The sequence below is a fragment of the Sceloporus occidentalis genome, unplaced genomic scaffold, assembly GCF_023333645.1.
Source record: "Sceloporus occidentalis isolate IW3139 unplaced genomic scaffold, rSceOcc1.0.p SCAF_13, whole genome shotgun sequence".
NCBI classification, from domain to species: domain Eukaryota; kingdom Metazoa; phylum Chordata; class Lepidosauria; order Squamata; family Phrynosomatidae; genus Sceloporus; species Sceloporus occidentalis.
Genome location: NW_028316993.1, coordinates 17141983 through 17169970, shown reverse-complemented (window position 1 = coordinate 17169970; position 27988 = coordinate 17141983). Strand labels below are relative to the sequence as shown.

Sequence of the window (27988 nt, the reverse complement as noted above, 5' to 3'; positions counted from 1 at the left end):
TTTGTGCCTCATTGCTTCCTGTCACTCTCTTGTCTCATCTATTTACTTCCAGCCAACTTTATATTGCCCTAGGAGAGCTAAGATGCTGCAGTCTCATCCCCCAGCTCCCAAATTATATCTGCGTTGCACCATCCTCCATCAATCTGCTCAGCGGAAGACTATTTTTGCTTGTTAAGAGGTAGTAGCTGGTGGTTCTGCACCAGCTGTTGAAGGAGAGGATTCTCATTCTTTCATGGTCAGCATGGAAACAGAGGCTTCTAGCCTCAAAACAGACTAGTACCTTCAGCTGACAAGGCCACACTGTCCTATGTGGGATCTCCAAAGACTACGATGTTGCCAAAACATCAAAGGACAAAGGAGTTTTCTAATCTAGACTGAATGGAAGAAAGTGTGATCTGTGTGTGGGCTTGCAGACAAGACCCCCTATTGCTCCTTCTGAAGCCTTCCACCAAGACCCCAAAGCCCTTACACCTTGTCAAATTATATATATAATTATTATATATTATATGTAATTATATATATAAAGTTATAGGTTATATATATATATAATTTGACAAGGTGTAAGGGCTTTGGGGCTCTTGGTGGGACTTCAAATTGGTTACATATAACCAATACCCTGAAACTAGCATTACCAGTGTTTCTGGAGCAAAACCTGAGGCCTGAGGATAGCCTCTGGTGAAGTAGAAAATGGAAGTATGTTTTCTGCTGCTCTGGAGACTGGAATATAATCCAATGGATTCAAATGATAAGAAAAGCGATTCTGCCTGAACATTAGGAAGAGCTTCTTTACTCCACAGTATCACACTACACTGTTCTAGCACTAGTATTCCACTTTTCTGCTATGGCTGCTTCTTGTGGAATCCTGGGATTTGTACTTCAGTGAGGCTTAAGAGCTTTCTGACTGAGAATTCTGAATGCCTTCCCCTGAACTGCAAACTCCAGTATTACACTGGAGGCAGCCATAGCAGTTAGTGGAAGAATAGCGCTGTAACAGTGTAGTGTGATGTTGGTGACTGTAGATGTGAGCGTTGGATTATGACTCTGGAGACCAGGGTTCAACTTACCACTCAGCTATGAAACCCATTGGGTGACTTTTGGCAAGTCCCATGCTCTCAGCCTCAGGGGAAAATAATGGCAAACCTCCTCGGAACAAATCTTGCCAAGAAAACCCCATGATAGGTTCGCCATAAATCAGAAACAACGTGAAGGCACACAACAACAACAAGAGCTGCTCTGCTTTTTCTGGAAAACTCACAACATTGGTTATCAGATTTAGATGAAATGAGATTGGTCATGAAAACAAGAGTTCCTTGCAGAGCTTCAATCACAACTTCCAGATACAATGGAGGGGGAAACAGCTACAATGGTGCCCATGAACATCCCAGACATTCCTAGATTATATCAACACAGCTTTCCTGCCATATATCTTGCAACACCTGGAGCCGCACCTGTTGGGCCAAGGATGTGATGCCTACCTCACTCCTAAAGGCAACAGGGAAAAGGTGAAAGAGAAGGTAAGAGCCATGCAACAAGGACTGAGTTTAAGAAAGCTACATGTTCAGAAAACACTCCCAGGCCTGTTACAGACTGCCAGAATAAAGCTGCTTCGAGTCTCTTTGGAGGTATGCTATTTAAATGATGCATGGGTCCAAAGAATCCGGAAGCTGCACCAAAGCTGCACTCCAGTGCTTAGGAATGGAGTGTGGCTTTGGCGTGACCTCTGGACTCTTAGGACCCATGCATCATTTAAATAGCATACCTCCAAAGAGACTCGAAGCAGCTTTATTCTGGCAGTCTGTAACAGGCCCCAGACTCCTCCACCCATCATGGCTATTGGCCATGCTGTTTAGAAAACTCGGGCAGTAATAATCCTCCCCAATCCACCACAATGTATACAGCATCCTTGGGATTTGAGCGCCAGTGATGTAGCTGATCCAGAGCTTTCTTGGTCAAAACACTTTTGACCAAAAGTGGTAATCTCTTTTCCTATTTTTTTTTCCTGTGCCCTCTGAGCACAGCTGTAACCTTAGCAAGAACAATATACTCTGGTGAGTTATCCTCAAAATTATGCATCCTGCACAATATTTTGGGATGGTTTGGTCTTCAACGGGCCATTAAGACCCTTTCGTTTTGCAAAAGACCTGACCTGCAGCTTTATTGTCACAGATCAACATGGCAACCAGTATTTTTCAACTCTTGTTGGAATTTCGCAGTGGGAACTTTTACATGAGCACCTGAACTTAAAATTTACTTCTGGATCACTGAATACTGTGATTTAATTCCTGCACAAAAATACTTAAAATACTTTTATTCCTGCACAAAAATATTGCTTTTGCATAGAAAACATGCAGTACAATTCCTACTTTTCAAAATTCATCTGTTCCTAATATTAATTCTAATGATTTGAAAAATAAAACCCTGTTACTTGTTCCAGTCCTTTAAAGCAGCTCTTTGTGACGTCTGATTCAGCGCTTGTTACTTAAAAGCAGTAAGACCACCTCATGATTTATTAAAGTAATGGCATATAAAACTTGGGGAGCTCCTTTCAACGTACCACTAAAATCACTTTCAATGTAATGTTTAAAACATCTAGAACCTGTTACACATTAACTTTTGTTTCATTCTGTTTCATCATACCCCTGAAGTAATTTTGTTACGTCACTTGGTTATGTCTTTGTCCCAAAAATTTTAATATCTTATTGGCATTATGAAGCTGGATCTAGAATAAATATTGGGCTTCAGTGTCCATCCTCTTCTTCTGTTACGAATTAGTCTTTATTTAATTTATTTTTCTTTATTGGGAGTTTTATTGGACATAGAGCCAGTGTGGTGCAGTGGTTTTGAGCATCAACTATGACCCTTGAGACCAGTGTTTGATTCTCTGCTAGGTCATGGAAACCCACTGGGTGCCCTTGGGCAAGTCACATACTCTCAGCCCTAGAAAACCCGTGACAGGTTTGCCTTAGGGTCACCATAAGTCAGAAACAACAGCACACAATAACAAGCCATCAGTTGAGGAAATTATTTAGGTCAAGACAAAATCCTCGTGCTGAATTAGGCTACTAAGCTCACAGCGAGATAAAAAGCACCAAGAATAGCCCATGCACATAGACCAGAAGTGGGCCCATGCCAAGGTCTGGAGATAGAGTTGGCCTTCAGTAGGGCAACTGGTTCAGGTTGAAGGTTGGCAAATTGGCACCCACACCTCACCACTCCTGGCAGAGTCCTTGCCATTCTAGAAAGCTGCATTAATCAGCACAGCACACCGAACCTGGGGACGACTTGATCTTGTGGTTGTGTTTCAACTCATGCCTCCACCAAAGTCCAACTCCGAGCCAGCATCTGCTTCATGCTACCTTTCCTTCCCCAATCCTGCCTTATTTGCTCTGTGAACCAGCAACAAAGGTGGTGCAAGCAGTAGTGGCAAAGCCGTAATGGCAAGGGCAGAGGCAAAAACAGCTGAAGCCTCCATGTTTGGCTCTGGATCTTCAGATTATAAAAATGTCCATGCACATCATTCCCCCCAAACCCCTTTATAAAGGGGGAAAAGGAGTCTCTGGTGCAGACCTCAAGAGTACAGGATCAGTAGAGATGATGTGGCCCTATAGGTTTGGCCCATTCAACAAAGAGACCAGGGTCTTCAATGAGTCCCATCTATGGGTAAGGTAAGGGATCTTTGGATAGAAAGGAACAGATTGGCACTATTTTAATAGAGGGGGAAAGAAATGAAGGTACCAATCCTTCAAGGGTAATTGAGACAATACAAGTATAGTATCATAGTAAATATTAGTACAGCAAATATATGTTTTAAGTATATGTTAACTAAAGATTCTTTATGTAATTTACTTTCTTTTTTCATATTTTTATGTATGTCTTAATTATATACAAGTGTACATTGATGTTGATGTATTTTTTTCTGTATGTCTTTCTATGTTTAATAAAATATTCTGAATGTTCTTTTACTGTGCAACACAGACTTGGGAGATCACAAAGAGGATATGTCAGGAAAATATTTAGTCCCATACTACTTGCATTTAGGTTATCTGAATCTCCATATATAAAACCATCTGACTTTTTAAGACCTTGTGGGAAGCTTCTTTTCTTTGTCCCAAACCCTCACATATGCCATTTGGTTAAGATAAGAGAGAGGGCTTTTCCAGTAACTGGAATTCCCTTTCAAAGGAAGCCACATTGGCCTCTTCCTTGTACTTCTGCCCCAAGGCAAAGAGTTTTTAATTCTTACAGGTTTTAGACAACTCACTTGCTGCTAAGAAAGAGGCTTTGTGGTGCAATGTTTTGAGCATTGGACTGTGACTGTGGAGAGCGAGTTTCAAACTCTGCTCAGCTATGGAAAACCATAGGCAAGGGACAGTCTCTCAGCCTCGCATGATGGCAATGGCAAACCTCCTGTGATGAAACTTGCCAAGGAGACCCTGTGAGGTTTATCTTAGGGTTGCTGTAAATTGGAAACCATACATTTTTGGACTTCAGCTCCTAGAAACCTTGAGCCGACATGTTCATGGCCCATGATGGATGGAAGATTCTTGGAAATGCAAGCCTTCAAAAAGTGAGAGAAATGTTCTCCAAGCATTATGTTTTTAAATCGTAGTCACAAGAGTCAGGGTAAATCCATTCCAAAATGATCTCCTCCCCAGTGAAGAGGGTGGCCTTCAATCCTGGCTGCCTTTCCCAGGAATTTAGAGAGCCCTTTGCAATCCCAGGGAGAGGTGGCCCAGCAAACAATGGCTTGATTATCTAAGGCATTTTCTCCCTGCCTTGCCCTTTCAAGAAAAGGTGCCGCCTGGCTCCATTTGCCCTTAGGAGACAAGAGTGGAGGAGAATGCCTGCGATTAAGAGGGCCCCTCTCTCCAACCCATGTGGCTATCTCTCATCCCAGCGATGCAACCAGTTTCCAAGTTCCTCTCAGTCCCTGGCTGCAGGGCAGCACTCACACCAGATCTTTAACTTGCTTATACCTCAGTTTACTCCCTAGGATGAGGCCAGTCAGGAGGTTGGATCAGGACCCAGCTTGGAAAAATGACTTCTGGGGACTAGCAAAATCCAGGTGTCCTATAAAATATAAAAAACTTCCAAGTTCTGGATTAGGATCTTTGCATAGTTTGCAGTAGGTCAACAAAGCTTTCAGACTCCCAATTGTCTAATTACAGTTAGAACTAAAAGACATCCCACTCCCATCAGCAAACAATAGATTAAAAGAAACTTCTGCGTGTGGGTTTTTGTATGAAAGGATTGGTGAGTTTGGTTCTGGCACTGATCAAAAATTTCTGGGCTGAGCACACACTCAGAGCATTCCGTTCCTTCATTTATACTGTCTGCCTGCGCCACTGTTTTGTACCCAGCTCTGGATGGCAGAGCTCTGGATTCCAGTTAGAAACAAAGGCGATTCTGCAAATCTGAAGTCTACTTACCCTTAGTTCTAGGGCAGGGTGGAAAAAATGTGGCCCATTGACATTGGCTGCATGTGACTTCCAAGCTGGCATGCAAAATTTGATAACATCCTCCATTTTTGAGCAGAAAGTTTTGTAGCAATGTCCCCTAGGGAGACAGAAGCAAATCTGCCATGTTTTGGGGTCCATTGTGATATTTCACATCGAAGACAGAACTTCTTTCAATCTGAAACTGATTTCCATTTTACTTCCTGATTGAAAAAGAAAAAAACCTTGACTGGTCCTAAAATAACTCACTGAAGCCCCAAAACATGATGAATATGATCTTCTCCATGGTGTGACTGTGACCCCCATCGGTCCTTAAGAGCACAGAGAGGCTTTTTGGTGGGGGGAAATTTTACAAAGGGAACAAAATGCAGAAGATGGGCCTTCAAATTCCCATATAACACACACACCGGCCTTTCCATAGGGTCTCTGTGTAGATTGAGGACCCTTCCACATGCCACAATTCTAGCACTGTGATTCCAGTAAACCTGAAATGGCTGCATCCTATAGAATCCAGAGGTCTGTAGTTTGCCAAGACCCTACATCTCTCCACCTAAGAATTTTAAATGCCCCTCTGCAAATCCCAAGATGCCATTGGATGTTTCCATGACAGTTAAAGTGGAATGATAGCATTATTACTGTGTTGCGTGAAGGGATCCTGAATTAGCAAGGGACAAACTTGCCAAGTTGGCAGCATACCATTTTCCTGAGATTTTATGGTCAAACCTGAAATCAGAGGCTGGTCTTTTGCAGTGCCATGGGAATGGACCCTTATTGGGTCTCAGGAGCCCAGCAGGCAGAGAGTAGGAGGTGGGCAAGAACTGATGCTGGTTTAACTAATGGTGGGAACAGGCATGAGGACACTTCTGGTAAGTGGATGAAGAATTTGGCTACCCAAGTAATACGACAATTAAGAATCAGGAAGAATATACAAATAAATGTTTGGTAGGCAGCAAAATGTGCCCACTAGCTGCAGCAGTTGCACCATTAGTGTTAGAGTTTTTATCTATTGTCTTACCTATGGTGTGTGATAGGTTGACAATTACATACATACACCCAACTCTGTACCCTGCCAACACATGGATAGGGAGGCTCATGAGTTATAGTGCTGTTACTCCCTGTCTTGCTTCAAATGGCAGGATGGGTCCAAAATATTCATATGCACACCCAGTGCTAGCCAATCTTCCTGGCTTTTTGGTGCATGGATATCACACAAATACAAAACATTGATTTTCAACTTTTGCTGTTCAACCAGACACATTGTTTGAGGGATACAGAGGATAAGTAAGCAGCCCAGATAGGAGTTAAATAAAATAACAACATGTGAACTGGCTGGGTGGCTCAGACAACCATCCTAGAAGAGAAATGTACTTTTTAAAAAATGAAAATAATGCATAATATTGCCACTAGATTTCAACACCATTTTCTCCCAGAGGCAAGAGAGATTTGTGTTATCTTATTCTAATCGCAGCAGGAACAGCAGCTCCCATAGGCAATGTTCTCATAGAAAAGCCAACACACACTCCATGCACCCACATTCAATATGGGAGTGATAGCCCTGACCTTCCTCACATGGGTATTACAAAGATTAACAATATTGATGCCCACAAAGCAACATATACATCAGCAAATGCAGATCCGTATCCTAAAACCTAGCAACTGCAAGTCTCGCAAAAGGAAAGCTTCCATGGAGGAAGTGTTATGGAAATATTAGGTCTGTAACAAAATATTGCCACATGTTCTCCCTCTTAAACACAGTGTCCTCATTCACTGTTTCAGTCGGCTATTCCTTCCAACCATCCCATTCTGCTCCATTCCAGGTTTCTTTTCTGGATGAAATTCTACCTTCCATGGCTTTGGGATACATCCAAGGAGGTGGGAGGATGTACTCTCGATATTTTATGTACAGTGTTTATGCAAACCTCAAGATTCCCCAAAGCATTCTGATAAGTCCCTTTTGTTTCTCAGTCACTCTGTTTCAGGCATAAAGCTACTGGCAGATACCAGATGAAGCTGTTATCGGAAGGAGTTATTGTTGAGCATTTACCCCAAACAATCATACGCTGCAAAGAAGTCAGTGTTGCAATGATTACTATTTGTTGCCTCACACAGCATTTTTAACCATCAGAATTCCCCATCTGGAACCATCACATGAATTGAACATTGGAGAGTTTGGAATCCAGGTGTTTTGGGGAGTAAGACGACAGGATCTTACAGTCACACAGTAACATAATAAAACGATTTCTGTTTTGTTTCCTTACTCAGACATGAAGCAGGAGCCAAGTAAGAGGGAAGAAGCCTTGTGTAGTAGCACAGATGCTATTCACAGTAAGCCAGGATGAGCCAGCAGTTGGCAAACACAGCCATGGTATATCCAGAGCAATTGTCTAGTATCCAAAGAATATTTCTCTAACTTCAGGCATTAATCCCGAATACACTTCCCTCTATGATCAAAAAACCCAATCTTCCCCAAACTTGGTAGCCTGCGGAGGGATTTTACCACATATATCATCAATTCCAGGCAGCATGGCCATGTCATTTAGGGATAAATGAGTGGCAATTTGACCTCCATCTTGAAAGTGCAATGCTAGGGAAAGCTAGTAGCAAGAACTTGGGAGAAATCATAGCTCCTGATCAGAAGGATTTCTTTTTCAAAAATCAAATTCACAAACCAGGTAACTGGATCAGGGCTGTTTTCCCACATCACCCCTACCCTTCAATATGGGCCATGATATCCAAGAATTAATTACCAAGGGGTTTCTTTGTTTTCCTTTCAAAACACATGTGCTCTCCAAGATTCTGGTGATTAGATCTACCAGTACATAAAGGACAAAAGAAGTGTTTTGATTGAATTTGCAAAGCTGAGACTTCTTAACCCACCCCACCCCCTGATACACAATTGTTTCCTTCCTTGCTAAAGTGGTGGAAGGCCTTTTCCAGCTACTTAGGGGAAAAAGGAGGAATCTGTTGGAGCCAAATGATAAATTAGCATATGCATCTTCTATAGAGGGGGGAGCTACATTCCTGGATCTCAGAGCTGGCTTTCCCCCCATTGTCATGCAATTCTCCCACCATCACCACCAAAAAAAAAACCTCCAAAAGACTTTTCTCTTTGCTCTCAGGGTTTATCATGATTTCAGAATGAGAAATCAAATCAGAGTATGACATGAAATGAAAAAGATGCTCCATTTAGTACTTCATTGTGATCCAATCAAACCACAACTCAAAGAAGAACCTAGCAAGCCATGCTGCTCCAGTTCAAAGTAAGCCAGAAGCAGAGAACATTACCTTGAGAGGTCAGCACCATGCTATAGATGAATATGCAAAGGGATCTTGTAGCACCTTTGAAACTGATTGAAAGAAAGAAGCTGCACCATGCTATAGATGAATATGCAAAGGGATCTTGTAGCACCTTTGAAACTGATTGAAAGAAAGAAGCTGCACCATGCTATAGATGAATATGCAAAGGGATCTTGTAGCACCTTTGAAACTGATTGAAAGAAAGAAGCTGCACCATGCTATAGATGAATATGCAAAGGGATCTTGTAGCACCTTTGAAACTGATTGAAAGAAAGAAGCTGGGAGCATGAGCTTTTTCTAGGCTTCAGACTAATTCCCCAGATGCATAGGGTGGATTGGAGAGTCCAGACACAGACCTATAGAATAATAATAATAATAATAATAATAATAATAATAATTTATTTGTATCCCACCCAATCACAGGGAATCTGGCGGCTAACAGCAGTGAAAAAATACAATACAAAAATTACAATAAGATCCAAAATAATAAATAAGCCGGTTATGTGTGAGAAATGTCAATTAAAATTCACTCCACTGTATGCATCTGAGAAAGCAGGCTCAAGTCTACAAAAGTTCATGCTACCAACTTCTTTCAGTTATTCACAAAGGTGCTACAAGATCACTGTGCATACTTTTTTTCCCAGACTAACACAGGTATGTTTTTGAACGCCATAGAGGAGATGATGCTGCTTGCCCCCATTGCTTGTGGTTACTATTACAGGCCATCAAATTGACCAGCGTAGCATGAGATGCAAGATTTATTCAGAAGATGTTTGACATTTTCTGTCTCTGGTTGAGAGAGAGTAACTTGTCCAAGGTCAGCCAGTGAGCTTCCATGGCTGAGCAGGTCTTTTGGAGTCCTAGTCCAACACTCGGACCCCTATATCAGGCTGGCTATCATATTTCCTTTTTAAACACTTTCCCACCCTTTAATTTTTCAGCTTTTGCATTCACATCTGAGTAAGCAAGCAATATAACCAGAGATATAAGTGACACTTTTCCACAAATATATTACAATTAGTATAAAGAGCAAGCCAATACATATATGAAAAGTAAATTCACTCACAATCTTCAAACTCATTAAAAACAACTGACAACCAACTATCTTGCTCCACAACACACATTTGCTCCTCCAGCTATTACTTTTCCTTGGTTTTAACTCCATTTGCCTAACTTGGTAGTCTGCCTCAAGTCAAGTAGACCATTGAATAAATTGCTGCATAATAGGTCAACCTGTATATAAATTCTACTGATTCAGTAGGTCTACTCAATCTGAGACTACCAACTGGATTGTCCAGCATTAACTTGTCATCCTAAAATGATATTTTTGTGATCCACCCCCGTTTCTTACTAAAAAAAATAAACAACTTGACAGTATCCCATTGCTCTACTGTTGTGCAAAAGATTTAACCACTTCCCCATCAATCCAATCCATGAATTTTATGTATCGCCAATTAACTGACCCAAAAGACCCAAAAACAACCATACTAATGATGGTTGTTTAATGCAACAGATTGGGCTTCCATTGTCCTGTGAAAACCACCAGCAGCCTTTCCCAAAGCAATATGGTCCAGAGGTATTGAATTATAGTGGCTGAAAATGATGGGCACGATAGGCTAGCATTCTGATAGTTGTTATTTCATGTTATTTATTTATATACCCTGCCTTTTTCCTGATATAGGGACTCTAAGAAGCTAACAACAAATTTAAAACAGTTACTTTCAACTACAGTAGATGATTCAATCAATTGCTCAATGGTAAGTCAACACATTAGTAACTCCCATCAATTTATTGGGCCTACTCTAGTCAAGACTAACAACAGGATTTAGGTCTTAGCGTGATATATCTGGAAGTTATCATACTGGGATTGGGAAAGACTGCTTTCCATACAGTATTTCCTGGCTCTGACTTTTTCCAGCTCTGCTCAGTGGTGGCTTAGAAGAAAGCCACAATGCTTTTTAAATTGGCTTCCCCAACTGCAGTGTACAAAATGGAGTGGGCCAACTCTGAGGGGAAGCTGCGGCCAAATCAAATGTGATAGACTCAACTGATGACTCAAGGAAATGCCAAAAAGGATAATAGGCCTTCTTGGCAATCGTGGTTTAATCTCAGTTTAACCAAGATAACATTCAGAAAACCACATTCACTCCAAGCACATGCTGTTCTTGTCAATGACTCTGATCACAACAGTCAATGCAAGTATTTCTGATTGGCTTTTCTACCTCTACTTTATCCATCTAGCTATGGCTAATGAGATTTATGTCCCCCAACCCAGTGGTTCTTAACCTATGGTCCACAGACCCCCAGGGGGCTGCAATGTCCTCATAGGGGGTCCACAAAGTCTTGCAGCTGCTCAGCTCACCTCCTCTCCACTGCAGAGCAGCTAAGTGACAGGAGCCAAAGCAAAGGCTGGATGGCTCTGCCTGCCTTTTGCCAATTAATCTGTTCCAACCAATAGGTAGGAGCAGGAGAAAAATCTTTCCTGGTTCATTGTTCAGGTATTAATATTTAAATCTTCAGTTAAGTCTTAGAGATCTGCAGCAACAAAAGATATTTAAATATTGTTTTTGGTAAAAAAAGAGTTAAGAATCACTGGTCCAACCATCTTGAGGGTTCCAGGCTGAAGAAAGTTGTAGCATAAAGGAAGGAAACCTTCTCCAGCTTGAGGCTGAGGAGATGTTCTGAGGGGCTACATGCCACTAATGCACGCAAGAATAGCAAGGCAAGTAAAACCTAATAGTATCACCATGATGAGAGCCAGTATAGTGCAGTGATTTGGATGTTGGACTAGCACTCTGGAAACCAGGGTCTGAATCCCCACTTGGTTGTAGAAACCAACTGGGTGACCCTGGACAAGTCATACTATCTTAGCCACAGAGGAAGGCAATGGCAAACCCCTCTGAACAAATCTTGCCAAGAAATCTCAAATGATAGGGTCACCATAAGTCAGATTTGGAAGCATATAAAAACAACAACAGCACCATCACAGGAGTTTAAATAAATGTAAAGTGCCTTTTTAACTGATCACTTATGCAACTGTATCACTTATGCAAGGGGATTATCAATAATGGCTGCTTTATTCCCTTTCAGCTAGAGAACCATCAAGGTCCAGAGCCATCGCCATGCTGGCTGAGGGGTTCTGGGCACTGTAGTCCAGAAAAGGAAAAGGAAAAGAAAGAAAAATAAAAATAAAACTTTCTCAGGTTCTGCCAAAGTCATATTCCAGAGGAAGTTAACCCTTTCCTCTTTGGGCTCCTGTTCAACAAACCATGATCAAGGAGGTGAGGAATAACCTTCATTCAGGAAGGTGACAATCAATGGAACTCTATTGATGTTGTGGAACAATGGATTTGGCCCATTAGTTTAATGGCAGTGGCAATAGTGAAGGAAAAGACCCAGCTTGAATCCTCCCATCATCATCCTGGATTATGCCATCCTGACATACTTGATTTTTCTCACTTTCTATGGCATTTATTTGCCATTTCCACTCCCATGGTTATTGAACCCAGATATGACCTACCCAAATCTCAGGTGGAGGGAAGGGGAAAAACCCAACTGGCCTCTTCTGTTGACAAGATTTTGATTACTTTGCTATCAGATCAGAAGAGTTGGGGGCAGATGATTGCTGGAGGGGAAGGGAAGAAGAGATGGAGACCAGCCCCCTGCCAGCAAGGGCTATTCAGATCTGGTTCCTGTAATAAAGTGATTTAATGGACCTAAAGAGGCCAATTCCCTTCTTTCTTCCACTGCAACTTCCTGTGGGTTATCTTTCACATATGTAAATGACCAGGAGAGGGTTATCAATGACCCTGATGCCATCAAAGCAGACCCTGTGTCTGGTGTGAGGACATTGTGCATGGGCAAGGAGGGCATGATGCTCTCCAGAAGTAGTTTTTGTGTCCATTTGTGCACCAATTTCCAGCCTGCCAGTGACTTGCTATGCCATGTGAAATGGCCAAACCATTTGGAAAATAAATCAACAAATACATTTCAAGATGTTATAAAAACATCTTTGGCATTTACACAGCAATTTAGGTTGATCAAAAAGCATTCCCAAGATGTGACCTCAAGTAATTCGAGCAATATCCCAAAGATAATATATAGTATTAACCTGTTTGGCCCATGCGCAGGCTAAACTTAACCTTGCCTAAAACCAACCAAAGCAAGATTATGGTTAACATGCCGATTTGCAATGCAGATTACTCAGATCACATTCTTAGTCATGCAAAGGGATCTTGTGGCACCTTTGAGACTGAGAGAAAGACATTGGCAGCATAAACTTTTGTAAACTTGAGCTGTAGATATATGATAGAATTAAGGCAGTTTGACACCACTTTATGAGTGCAACAGCTCACTTGCAAGAAGCTAACCAGGATTCCTCCCCTTCTACTCACTCTCAATCTAAGGAAAGTGTCTACATATGATCAATGCAAGCATTTATGGAGCTCCAGTACAGACTTGAACCCGGAGGCCCTTCATGCAGCAGTTCCCATGCTCCCAATGACTAGAGAGGAGCACCTTCCTTATTTTCAGTCTGTTCAAGTAAACTGAAGGAAACCTGTCTTCAAGCCCAAATTCATCCTTACTCACCTCCCCATTATGCAGAGCATTATCCCTTCTTCTCCCATACCATTTCTACATGTAATTTTGGACACTCATTTCTGAATCCAGTTCTACTTATTGTTGAACAGTTACATTTATATTCCACTTTTCCTCCAGTAAATCCAGGGCAGCACACATAACTCTCCTTCTCACCCACCTTATCCTCACAACAACCCTGTGAGGAAGGCTAGGCTGATAGCAACTGGCCTAAAGTCAATCCCTTGGGTTTAATTGCCTAGTGAGGGCTTGAACCTGATTCTCCCAAGTCCCAGTCCAGCTCTCTAACATTGCACAGGCTCCACAGCTCTCACACTTTTAGCACTAAAGGGTCAAAGTGAGAGCGTTCAGAAGCTTCCCTAAAGATATTCTCAATCATAGGCTAAAACACAATGGTTGTTTCTCCAGAAGTTCTTCTTCCCCAGAAGTTTGTATACACAAGTATGCAAACATGGATCTAAATCCAGTCGACCTACTGAATCAAAGGATGTTTGCTGAATCAAAACGGATGTTCAATGGGTCCATTTTCGTTGGGATTAACAATTACATGTAGACCAGAGACTCATCAAATCCCACCACAAGCAACCTTTCAAACAATTTCATAGACAGTCTAGGCAGTAACTATATCACTGCTTCTTCGTAAAGCAATTCAAAAGAGAAACAATGAGGTGTGGTGGTTGGACTAGAACTAGACAGATGCATGAGCTGCTCCAGTGACACACTGTCAGTTTAACCTACCCCACAGGATTGATGTTCAGGCTAAAGGTACCATTTAACTGTCCTGGGACTCTGGGGACAAAGAAGGGATATAAATGTAGAATGCATAGATGGCTGTATCACAATATATAGACTAACAGCTTCTAACCTAATGCCTTTGAGATGTGCCAAACCACAATTCCCAACCTGTTTATAGCATTCGCGGAGGCAATGAATTGAGAAAGCTGGAACCTATGAACTATTTATCACAACAATGCATTTATTAATTGACTTATATCCTTCCCTTAAGGACAACAAGGCAGCAGACATTGCTCAAAATCCACTTTATGCTCAAAATCCTGAAAGACAGATCAGAGAGGGAGGGAAGGAAGGAAGGAGAGAGAAATGCAGGCCCAGAATCGCACAGTGCAAAAAAGTACCAGACTCTCCAGAACTTTTAAGTGATGGGAAGCCTACTTCTGGTTTTGAAAAATGGCTATTTTTTTATGTTACACAATGCAGGAGGGACCTATAATGTATTTAAAAGGTGACTTGCCACTTCTGTTTCCAGGTGAGGCCATTCGTCTTTTGAAGGATGTTGTAAAAGGGCAACTTCAGAAAGTCTGGAAGGGCTGAACACCACAAAAAAGAGCCTGGTGAGGATTAGACAGTGGACTGTAGTGGTTTGAATGTTGGACTAGGAGTCTGGGACCCCCCCACGGCTGGAATACTTGCTCTGCCATTCACTGAGTAAACTTGGGCAAGCAAGTCACCTTCTCTCTGCCTTAGAGGAAGGCAAAGGCAAGCTCCCTGTGAAGAAATCTTGCCAAGAAAACCCTATGAAAGGGTCACTTTAGGGTCACCATAAGCTGAAAATGACTTGAAGGCACACAACAACAAGGGCCATTGTCAGGAAGTCACCTAATCTTTATGATCTCAAAGAGAAGTGAAAACTATGCAGCCTTCCAGATGTTGCACTGCAAACCCCAGCAACTCTAGCAATGGTGAGAGCCGCACAATGGCTGGGGCTGGATTTTACCCATCCCTGCTCTTTGGGGTGCAACTGTGTCTGTGGATGAGAGTAAGCTCTTGAGTCATTGGTTCTATATATGTTTCTAGTTTTCATTTTGTGCTCACACTGTACTCAGTTGGCCTACAGCTGATTGGTCGTGGTGGCTTCATATCACATCTGGAGTGGCCTACCTTCATGTACAGTTTCAAGTCCAACTCTGCTTCAGTTATATTCTGCAGTATGTATACTCTCTTCTCTTAGGACCCTGGCCTCTCAATGGCCCAGCATAAGCCAAATATGGGCCCTAAAACACAACCAACAATGTCTGCCATTTGTACATCACTGAGGAAGGTTAGCGATGAAGTGTTTCAGTTGTGTTTGTCCATCAGTACCCCTTGAGGAAAAGTCAGACTGGCTTCTTAGATAAGCCCAGGCCACATAAAGGGCAGGAGCCATTATAGTGGGATGGTTTGCATTTTGGAAGACTTCAAAATGACTGGAGCACAGGGTTCAAATCCCTGTTCAGCCATTAAAACCCACTGGGTGACCCCGGACAAATCTCTCTCAGCCTCAGAGGACTTTGCAGTGGCAAACCCCCTCTGAAGAAACCTGCCATGAAAACCTTGTGATAGGTTCGCCTTAGGGTCACCATAAATCAAAAAAATACCTCAAGGGATATAACAACAACAACAACAGGAAAAACTCCTGCTGTTTCTTATCTGTTTGAAAACAGCAGTGGAAATGAGACACCTTGGCAGTAATGCTCTGTGGGGTGGAAGGTATCCTGCTAACCAGAGGACTGGTTGCTTAGCACTTATAACTTGCTTAGCACTTGGTAGGAACACCACTTCTGTCCACAAACATTTCCTTTATCTTCATGACCATATCTATTGACTGACCACATTTAATCTGTCATTTAATCTTTATGTTCTCAAAGAGGAGTCAAAACTATGCGGCCCTCCAGATGTTGCACTGCAATGCTCTAGTAATGGTGAGGGAAATAGGGACTGCAGTCTAACAACATCTGGAGGGACACATATGTAATTTCCACCACTATTTTGGATCTAGGCGTAGAGTTAGGCCCAGTGAAATCAACTAGACTGAAATAGGTCTATTCCAAGTATGAATAAGGGCACAGGCAGAGAATTAAACACCTTTCCGCAAAATCTCAGGACTCCACAGAATGGAATCATGGCAGTTAAAACTGGAATTGAAGTGCTACAACTGGGCAGTGTGCAATGGCCCTAAATCTTGCTCCAGCCTATTAATCCAATTCCTTTATTACAGTTGCTTGACATTAAAAATATTTAATCATGTTCATACACCTACAAACATTTGTATCTCAGACTTCCTTTATGTCAAATCCTTACACAGTACTAGGAGTGGATGAGAACAATTGAAACCAATAACAAAATATAATAAAATTACAAAAACTGGTAGCCTAAACAAAAAAGGGGAGAGGAGTCCTGGAACAAACCATTCCTTAGTGCCTCTTCACCAAGATTCCCACATCATGAGGTATGCAAGGACACATAGGAGCACTTAAAATTGTGGCTGCAAAAGCAAGCCATGATGTCTTAAGGACTTTTTCCTCCACAGTGGATGAATAAAAAGAGGTTCCAATGGAATGTGGATGATCTTTTCCTAGAATAGGGAGGAGGTGTTGGGGCAAAGTTGTTACAATGGCCAGAGACACCCAGCCACTTAATTTTTGTGTGCAAGACTATTGGGGCCTACAATCGGAAAACTAGACTGTCTGGGGGCAATAAATCCTGGGGAGAACAGAGGGCTGCCACCCAGTCTCCAGGATCTGGGGGTCACCACTGAATTCCAGAAACACAGACAAGCACAAAACAGGCCTCACCTTTTCTTTAAAGAACTTGCCATTGCATTCTATCAGCTCCCACCATTCCCTCCCACCGTCTAACCTAGATGGAACCAATTCCAAAAGTCGGCCCTCCCCAGGTTTCCCCCTCCGCCTGAAAAGGATGGGCCCCATTTCTCCCAAATTCAGACGGACACTTAAAATCCCAGCCACATACCAGTGACTGGTGATGGGCTACAACAAAGCAATTGTCCTTTCGCTCGGACAGTCCAGTTGCAATCTGCCTCCTTCCAAAGAGGAACAGGGAAATCAGCATTCCGTATTTATTCCCTCTGGGCTTTTCCATCAATGTATCCAAGCCCTGACCTGGGGGAAAACTATTCTCTGGGGCTGGGGGAGTAAAATGCAGAAATAATGGCCCACATCCATTCATTTTTGTAAATTTACCATCTGCCTGGGTGGGAAGGAAAACAAGACTCAAGGGAAATCCTGAGCAGTAGGAATCAAATCCGAGGCCAATTTCCAACAGGATTCCTCTTGAGCAGAGGTTTAACAACCAGTCTTTCAAGTGAAACAGAAGCACGGGTGTATATACACTGATTTTTTATACACGGATTCAAGCAGACGCGGTTTGAAAATGTTCAAAAAAGTATAAGTTTCAAATATCCAACCTTGATTTTCCATTTTTATAAGGGACACCAATTTGCTATGTTATTATATTTAATGAGACTTGAGCATATGCGGATTTTGTTATCCACAGAGGATCTTGGAACCAAACCTCAGCGTATAACAAGGGTCCACTGTATACTTACTTGTTTTTGTATTGGAACTATTCCTTAACAAACTGAAGCCTACATTACACCAGTTATCAAAATGGCTGCTGTCATCAGAGATTTCTTAGCCAGAAGAACCAAATTGGGCCTGGAGAGGGATCTTAGATCACCTTGACTTCCTTCTTAGACCTAGAGGCTCTGCAAAGAAGCAGACTGGGTTTCCAGAACTTTTAGCACCTTCTGAGAAAATTTCCATAGATGTGGTGTAGTGGTTTGAGCACTGGACTACTCTGGAGACCAGGGAATTTTCCACTTGGCCATGGAAACCCAGTGGGTGACCTTGGGTGAATCACACACTCTCAGCTCCAGAAAGTCCTGTGATAGCGTCACCTAAGTTTGCCAACTTGAGAATGTTTGACGTACAATTCTTCCCCTCCACATTCAAATTAGGATGGTTCAGAAATGGTCCAACAAAATTTTATTTGATGTATTGAGAACGTATTGGGAAGAAGGAACCTGGGTGACTTTTAAGTGCTGCTATAAAACTGATTCAAAAACATGGCACCTTCCATGGATCCATTACGGATATCAACAGAAAGTCTAAAAATGCAAGAACAACCGCACTGTTCCATTAGGGACAAAAACAATCAAAACCTACCACCTGACAATGTCATCATTAGGATCAAGCAAAAGGCTGCAGTATTGGGAGGCTTCAAAACCAGAGTGGATATGGAAAGAGAGAAATTTGAAACGATGTTAAGGCTGCAAAGTTTGCATTTATAACCACATTTAGGTTGCGGTAAAAGAATAAGAGAGTAGACTTAACAGCACACCCATTCACACACTTCTTCTTATCTCTTGGTGCAGTCAGTGAGGCTAACTCTCAGATAAGTGTGTTCAGGATTGCAACTTTTATTGGATTAGGCTCTAATAGGTACCATGGAGATTTCAGGCTGTAGTTAGGGCTGTGCCTGCCAGATCCCCCAAAGCAGTGATTCCCAGACTTTGATCCTCCAGAGGTTTTATCCTTCAGCTCCCAGAATTCCTGGCTGTTGACTGAACTGGTAGGGCTTCTGGGAGTTGAGGTCCGAAAGACTTGGAGAACCAAAGTTTGGGAATCACCGCCCTAAAGTCACCAGATCACATCTGATCTTGGAAGCTAGGCAGGGGCCATATGATTGCCATCACTGTAACAATGAACTACATTCCACAATTTCATTCAGTGCAGTTCTAAATTACAGTCAGTGTATCGCCCCATCTCTATTTGCTAGTTAATTGGATGAAACCACATTGAGAATAAAATCCCTATAACACATCGCACCAACAGCTTCTTTAGTGCATACTGCAGCCTAGGTAATGACCAAAGTCCAAAGTAACCCCCTTCAATTACTACTTGTTCCTATTATCTCTAGCAACACAAGTACCACAACCTTGTCTTATGATTCTTAGGTATCTTAGGGTCAAAGGGTCAAAATGTTAAAAATTAAGAGACCTTCCATTTTTACAGTGTCTATCTCCGTAAAGAATCTTGTGGCAATCTATAGACTAACATATTTAATCTGGCTAAATTAACTTTCAAGGAATGTAGCCCCTAATGAAGTGGCAGCATCACCCTTCTACAAAACCATAGGCCAAACAAAATCTGCTAGACTTTTAATGTGCCACAAGTCTCTCTTGTTATGCCTTATGACAGCAGACTTAAAGTATGCAAAGAAAGAAAGACAAACACATATAGCCTTATAAAAGTAATCCTAAATAATGAATTATAATAGAATGGCTTCAGCTAGCATAACAGTAGTGATTTGAGTGTTGGACTAGAACTCTGGAGAACAGGATTGATTCCCATCTTGGCCATTAAACTCACTGAGTGACCTTGGACAAGTCACACTCTCTCAGCCTCAGGAGAGGGCAAAAGCAAACCCCCTCTGAACAAATCTTGCCAAGAAAACCCCATTATCTGGTCACCTTAGGGTCACCATAAATCGGAAATGACTTGAAGGCGCACAATGTGAATGGTGGAAGTAAACTTTGTGAGTATGTCAACAAGTTCCTTGTTTATCACAGATGGGAAACAAGGTGGAGTTATGTGGATGCAATGCCAGACTTCATAAGACAGACCATAAACCATGCCCAAATTCCATTTGTACATCTTTCTTAGTAAGATGTTACCAAGTAACCAGCACTACAAAACTGCAGGGCAAGAAGATGTTTTGGTATCACCAGGCATCCTTTTAAAATTTCCAATGCAGTCGCCATGTTAATCAATTGCAGCAGCATCACCCTTCTCTAAACAACATTCAAGAAATGAACACATTTGATTTAGACTTCAGGCTACTTATAGTAGTCTATTTTGGATTTTTATATGACCCATGGATTTTTATATTGGATTATGGATTTTTATATGACCCATGGATTTTTATATTGGATTATGGATTTTTATATGACCCATGGATTTTTATATTGGATTATGGATTTTTATATGACCCATGGATAAGTCGAGGGTAAAATTTAGGGGCATATAACAAAGGATCTAAAGGATGAAGCAAAGGAAAGAATGCCAAAGAACTTCAAAAATTCCAGCAGGCATAACTTCGTATTCGCACTAAAGGTTGAATGGATAAGAAAATGAAAAAGGATTGGTGCTTCCAGGACAGATTACACTCTTGACTTTCACCAGGGGATGAGTCCCTTTTGAATAAAAGGTAAAGTGTAATATATATGTTGATCCGTAGATAAGTCGATTCGCTGACCTTGGGTAAGTCATATGCTCTCAGCCTCAGAGAAAGCAATGGCAAACCTCCTGTGCACAAATGTTTCTGGACCTGGTTTTTTAAGCCAGGGCAGGCCCTAGCTAGTACCAGGACTATTCAAAGGACCTTCACAACTCCCTTTTTTATAGCAAAGGCCAAACACATGGGAAAGGGAAATCCAGCTGAGACCACTTTCCACCAGACTTTAAGGTCAGGAACCCAAATCCAGGCGAATCAAGAGAATTCAGAAAAAGGGATTGCAGAGCAGGAGTAGCATTGGGAGATGTAACAAAGTGGATCCCACCTACACTCTCCAAAAAGACCAAGCAGCCAAGGGTGCCTCTTGGATTGAGTCCAGGCAGGCATAAAAAGTGGGGCAGGAAAAGATGTTGCACCTGGGATGGAGGAGATCCAACGCTCCCTTTGCACATGGTGCGTAAAAAAGTTAGTTGTCCATTGAACTAACCTGGAATCTCCTCCATTTTTACAATCTCTCTCTGCCACACACACACCAACACCCTGCGCCAGCTTGTGCCAAGCAGTGATCCCCCAACTTTTCCCCCAGGGCTGCATCCACACTGCAGAAATAACCCAGCATGATGCTGCTTTAACCGCCACCACTCCATGCATTGGCATTCTGGAAACTGTGGTTGGTGGTGGCACCAGAACAAGCTACCATTCCCAGGATGCCATAGGCGTGGAGCCACATGATAAGACCTGGTGGTTTCTGGCCTGTGGATGGTCTCCAGGAGGGACCCCTTGGTCCTTTGGGCTGGGAAAAGGTGTCCTCCTGCGATCTCTCCTGGGAGGGCCCTTACCTGGTGGACGAAGACATCGACGGGGGCCTCCAGGGCAGCGCCTTCCTTGGTGGTCATGGAGAGGAAGCCAAAGCCCATCCGCACATTGAACCACTTGCAGATGCCAGCGCCCCGCAAGGGCAAGGGCTGCCCACCTTCCTCGGGCCCTGAGGGCTCGGCCTCCCCCTCCTGGCCCTCACAGCCCCCTAAGAAGGAGAAAGGGAAGGAGAAGGAGGGTCAGTGGGGAAAGGAAGGGCCCCCTCTTCCCCCCTGATCCCCAGAGGCAAAGAGAAGGAGGGAGAGAAGGAAGATAGGGAAGGACAGGAAAGGAGGAAGGGAAGAAAGGGGAAGGGAGGAGGAGGAAGGGAAGAGGAAGGAAGGAGGGAAAGGAATCAGAGAAGAAAGAAGGGAAAGAAGGAAATGAAGGAAGGGAGGGAAGGAAAGAAAGAAGGAAGGAAGGAACAGATGAAGGAAAGGGAGGGAGGGAGAAAGGAGGAAAGGAAAGAGGGAAGGGAAGGAAGGAAAGGAAAGGAGGAATAAGGGAAGGGGGGAGAGAAAGGTGAAGGGAAGGAGGGCGGGAGGGTAGGTCCTTGGCCCCAGGGCTCCCAGTTTGGAGGCTGGGCGAGGAGCTGGGGCTTGGCCGGAGAGCCGCCTCGCTTTCCAAGGAAGGAGCCTGGCTCGCAGCTCCGGAGCTGGGCTTTTCCCTTCCAGGGAGGACCGAGGGATCCCTTGGCCAACAACTGGATCATGGGGGGGATCCCAGGTGTTCTCTCCCTCCCTCCAAGATCCAACACTTGGCAAGGGAAAAAAGCCCCCAGCAGATTGTGTTAAAAGCAAGGCAATGGGTGCCTGCGAAAGCCCCTCTCCAAGGGTCCCAAATGAAAGACAAAGGCTGCATCCACACGGGAATAATAACCCGGTTTGGCACCGCTTTAAGCATCCTGGCTCAAGGCTATGGAATTCTGGGAATTGGAGTTTGTTGTGGGCTCAAAGCGGAGCAAACCGGGTTCTTTCTCCCGTGTGGCTGCAGCCTTTGTCTTTCATCGCCCCAAGAGCCCAGCTGCCAGACTAGGGACACCCCAAAGCCCCCCAAAGCCCCTTCCTTTTCCCATGAAGCACATGGTCAGTCCTCCCTCCCTTCCACCATCATCCCCCAAAAGTCACCCAAGGAAGAAATGGAAAGAGAAATGGAAAAGGAAAGGAAAAGAACAGAGGAAGGCAAAGAGCCGGACCTTTAAAAAGGATGGAAATCATCTTTCTTTAGGAACTCAGAGGCGGAAGGAAGGAAGGGAAAACTCTCCTAAAGAAATGATGGAGGGAATCTTCAGGAAGGCTGAGGGATGGAGCGGGTAAGAGTTCAGGAAAGAAAGAAAGAAAGAAAAGTTGGAAGAAAGGATGGAAATATTCTGCAGGACGGATAGGCAAGAAGGTGGAAGTTAAGGGAAGGAAGGAAGGCAAAACTTCATTTGGATGAAAGGATGGGAATGCTCTTTCGGAATGCATCGGGGCAGATGGGGAAGGGGACGGGAATCAAGTAAAAAGAAGGAAAGAAGGAAGGGACGAAGGAAGAAAAGAAGGAAAGTAAAAAGAAGAAAGGGAAGGAAGGAAGGGAAGGGAAGGAAGAAAGAGGAAACGAAAGGGAAAGGAAGAAAGAGGAAAGGAAAGAAAGAAAGAAGAAAAGAAAGACGAAAGGAAAGGAAAGGAAAGGAAGAAAAAAGGAAAGGCAAGGCAAGGCAAGAAAGCGGAAAGGGAAGGGAGAGGAGAGGAGCGGCGTTTCCCGGCTGGATCCGGGGGTCCAGGGCTGCCTTCTCCTTCTTTCTCACCTGCGAACTGTTGGTTGGAGACGGAGCCCATGGCGGCGGCGTCCGCAGCCTCTCAGCCTCCTGCTGGCTCTCTGGAGCCCTGAGCCAGGCAGCCCTGGTCCTGGTCCTGGTCCTGGGCGGAGGAGGAGGAGGAGAGAGGGTCACCGGGGCAGCGCCCCTCCGAGGAAAGGGGGAAGGAGGCAGGGAGAAAAGGAGGAGGAGGAGGAGGAGGAGGACCACCAGCACCAGAGCTCCCAGCCCAGGCGCATCCTCCTCTGGGCCACAATGGGGGGGGGGGGGCTGAGGAGGGCCTTGCAGGGCTGCTGATGCCCAAATTTCCCAGAGACAATGCCTCCCTTTCCCTCCCTGCCTCCCTCCTTTTGGCCTCTTCCCCTCCCCCTCCTTCCCCACCAAACACAGACCCCCCCCAGGACCCCCTCCCTCCCTCCCTTCCTTTCTTCCTCCCTTCCTTCCTTCCTTCCTTCCCCTGGGAGACCCTCCACTCTCCATCTCTCCCCTCCCCACTTTATTCTGCCTGAATGCAAAGGCAAAGAGAGGGAGGGAGGGGGCTCTTTAAACTGAGGGGGGGCTCTGGCCAGATCCCTTCCCAGCCACACTTTTTCTCTCCCCCCTTACAACCCACTCCCACGTGACCATCACCCCCCATTGCCTCTCCTAATGAAACAAGGATGGTATCAATAATAATAATAATAATAATAACAATAATAGTTTTGCCTCTCATAACGAAACCTTCCAAGGAGGAAGCCTCTTCCAGGGATGGTATTAAAATCGTAGTTGCTATTGGAGTTGAGTTGTGTGCCTTCAAGTCGTTTCCGACGAATGATACAGGGTCCTAAACACACTGCAGAAATAACCCAGTTCGAGAGCGCTTCAGCAGCCCTGTGAATCCTGGGAATGATGGCTTTGGGAGGCATTGAGCCTTCGCTGTCCGAGGGCTCTGGGGCCACAACAAAAGGCCATTCCCAGAACCCCCTAGCATTGAGCCAGGGCGGTTAAAGTGGTCTCAAAGTGGGTTATCTCTGCAGTGCGGCCTGGCTGATCTGTTTGAAAGGACTGTGGTCCTCCCTCCCTCCCTCCCTCCTTCCATTTTGTCACGTTCCTCCTCTTTCTTTCTTCCTTCTCCTTTTTTGGGGGAGAAAAGGAGGGTGGGCAAAAGGGAGGGAGGTTGTCCTGATCCCTTCCCACCATCTCTAGGGAATCCTGGGCATTTCAAGGGAGAAATCGGATCTCCGGGTTTGGGATTGAGGAGCCCTTCGTCTGCCTTTTCCCATCCTTGGGTTCCTTGGTCGGTGAGGCCACATGTCTCTGCCTTGGTTCTTTGCTCAGAACAATTCAGAATTAGAGCTAAGGGATTGATTGGGGTAGGGTTTAGTTTAGTTGGTGAGGGAGAGATGCAAACACCTTTGCAATTAAATTGAATTTGATGCATTTCTCCAGGGATTTCTTTTTTCATATATGTGTGTGTGTGTGTGTGTGTGTGTGTGTGTGTATACACACACACACACACACACACATATATATATATGAAAAGGGGGGGAGTCACGGGAGAAATGCATCAAATTCAATTAATTGAATTTCGTTAAAAAAGATTTCGTTAAAGATAATCTATCTATCTCTATCTATCTGTCTGTCTATCTATCTATCTATCTATCTATCTCTACCTATATGAAATCTATCTATCTATCTATCTATCTATCTATCTATCTATCTATCTATCTATCTCTACCTATATGAAATCTATCTATCTATCTATCTATCTATCTATCTATCTATCTATCTACAGATCCATCTATCTATATGAAATCTATCTATCTATTTATCTAACGATCCATTCATCTATATGAAATATATCTAGATAGATAGAAGATCCATCCATCTATCTATATCTATATGAAATCTATCTGTTTATCAATAGAAGATAGATCCATATATGAAATCTGTCTATCTATCTATCTATCTATCTATCTATCTAAAAATCCATCCATCTATCTATATCTATATAAAATCTATCTGTTTATCAATAGAAGATAGATCCATATATGAAATCTGTCTGTCTGTCTGTCTATCTATCTATCTATCTATCTATCTATCTATCTAAAGATCCATCCATCTATCTATATCTATATAAAATCTATCTATCTATCAATAGAATATAGAAGGTCCATCTATCTATATGAAATCTATCTATCTAATATATCTATCTAGCTGAACTATATCTATATAGACAGACAGATAGATCCATCTATCTATCTATATGAAATTCATCTATCTAAAAATAGAAGATAGAAAATATCATATAGATAGATAGATCTTCTTCAACGAAATCTTCTTTAACGAAATTCAATTCATTGAATTTGAGGCATTTCTCCAATGATTTTTTTTTCCTTTTTTGTATATATTTCAGATAGATAGATAGATTTTAACGAAATCTGGCCCTAAAAGGTGAATTGTGAGCAAAGCTATGTTTTCTGGGTATGGGCGAGTGAATGAATATTACAGTGAAAAGTTCAAATCTTAATTGATTATTGATTTTGAAAAATAGCCCATTTTTATTTTTATTTTTTCCAGATCGCAATAAGCCAAAGCAACATTTTAACAGGGATCAGATGGAGGAAGAGGAGAGAAAGGGGAACATCCAGATTGTTTAACTTCTCCCAAAACAAAAATAATTGTATATTTTAATAGTTTAAACACCTTTTTTAAAGAATCGGAAGCAAGTGATCTTGACAGAGTTTTAAAATGGCCCTCTTGTTTGCATTCTTGGTAAAGCTGAAAACAAGGGATCATCTACGCTTCACCTTTGCAAGGAAAACTTACTTTTTAAAACACGAAATACTAAGTAGAGTAAGTAGTTTAATAACTTGGAAGGGAGATGGCAGTTATTAACATCTTTGTGAATCTGAAAACTTTCCAGAAATGCACCAATTGACTAGAATGCTTGACCCTAAGGAATGAGATCCTTCGGCACCATGAAGGTTTAGGGTTGGAGAGAACAGCTTGCACCAGTTGCAAGAAAATGTGTGGAGCTAAGCCTTGGGAGGAGAGGAGATGCGGGAGAAGGGAGGCTCTCCTTCCCAACAAAACACAGTCTTCCAAAAGTGTGGGGCTGGGTGGCTTCCCAACACTGTGTAAAGTCAAGGGATCAACACACAAAAAGGCACACTATCTATTTGTTGCACCTCCTTCTCTCTGTACCTATACACAGAGAGAGAGAGAGAGAGAGGTTTAGTGGTTTAAACCTTAGACTAGGACCTGAGTTCGAATCCTGGCTCAGCCACGGAAACCCACTGGTGACCCTGGGCAAGTCACACTCTCTCAGCCTCAGAGGATGGCCATGGCAAACCGCCTCTGAAGAAACTTGCCAAGAAAACCCTGTGATAGATTCACCACATTAGGGTTGCCATAAGTCAAAAACAACCTGAAGGCACACAACAACAAACACACAGACACACATATCTATCAATCATGATTTCAACATATATATGATGTGTATGTGTGCAATGATTTATACATATATGTGTGTATCATGTACATATAGAATGATTGCTACATATAGACATGTGTCATATATATATATATATATATATATATATATATAATGATTTATATGTCATATATACATATATATCAATCATGATTTATACATGTACTATGTACTTTATATGTATTAGCCTACTAGCCCCACCACCTTTCCCTTCTCCTTTTATGTCATGTCTTTTTAGATTGTAAGCCTGAGGGCAGGGAACCGTCTAATTAAAAAGATTGTATGTACAGCGCTGTGTAAATTTACAGCGCTTTATAAATAAAGGTTAATAATAATAATATGTATACATATATATGATATATATATATATATATATATATATATATATATATATATCATGATTTATATATGTGTTATATATATATATATATACACACATACATATATAATCATGACATACATATGTGTGTTGTATACACACACACATATATCATGATTTGTACATGTATACATATGTGTTTATCATACATATATATATAAATAAATCATGATACATATATACATATGTGTGTCGTATACTAAATCTATCTATATATATACACATGTGTGTCATATATATATAATGATTTGTACATATATACAAATATGTGTGTTTTATATATGTGACATACAGTACATATGTGTGTTGTACATTAGATAGATAGATAGATAGATAGATAGATAGATAGATTCATACATATATACACATGTGTGTGTGTATATAAATCATGATGTCTATATTAGTCTCCTTTGCAAGACCAGGACTGATTGATCATCGGAAGGGGAGGGGGAGGAGGGCTTGGTTCCTGTTTAAAAGGCAATCAGATAAAGCCAGAGGCGATCAATGGGAGATACTGAGGGGGGGGGAGGGGAGGACCCCCCCTTGAAATGTGGGCGTGAAGCCTTGGGGGGGGGGAGAGAGAGAGATCCATGGGGGGCTGTTTGTGATTAAGGGGAGGCAGAGAATCCCCCTGTTCTCCTTTGCTCTGAATGCTTGGGGGTTCCCTAACCAATCCCCTCCTGACTTATTTTTTGGGGGGTGTCTTTCCTTTAACCAAACCAAAGTAGTGTGAATGGCAGCCCCTCAAAAAAAAAAAACCCTCCCCATCCCTCAGCTTTGGCTTGCCATATTGGCAAAAGAAATGGCCCATTGGATTGCCCAGGGAGGAGGGGACAGTTTGGGGAGGGGGGTGTTCTACTCCCCCCCAAAAAAATTCCAGATCTGAAGATCTGACAATGGATGGAGCAAAAGGAGGTTGTGGGGGGGGGGGTTCAGCCTTGATTCTGGAAGATCTATCCATAGAAGAGAGCCAGAAGATCTTTGATCCAGGGAAAGGCCCAAGGCTCCCTAGTTTGGGCTGGGTTTCCCTCCCTCCTCCTTCTCTTTCTCTCGCTCTCTCTTTTTGGGGGATGGAGGGGCCAGATTTCACGGTTGGC

At 42.8% G+C, this 27988-nt stretch overlaps 1 protein-coding gene across 2 annotated transcripts in view; it reads right to left on the bottom strand.

Annotated features, from left to right (window-relative positions):
* Positions 1 to 23059, bottom strand: part of LOC149305099 (protein lin-28 homolog A-like) — a 40942-nt gene extending 17883 nt beyond the window's left edge. The window contains exons 1-2 of one of the 2 annotated variants that reach the window (XM_089479302.1): positions 22978 to 23059; positions 21227 to 21372 (exon numbers count right to left, since the gene is read on the bottom strand). In XM_089479302.1, the coding sequence (XP_089335428.1) occupies positions 21227 to 21372; positions 22978 to 23059 (228 nt within the window). Of the gene's footprint in view, positions 1 to 21226; positions 21412 to 22977 lie in introns of both variants that reach the window. The other variant, XM_089479303.1, reaches the window with a different exon arrangement.
* Between the last annotated feature and the right edge of the window lie 4929 nt (positions 23060 to 27988).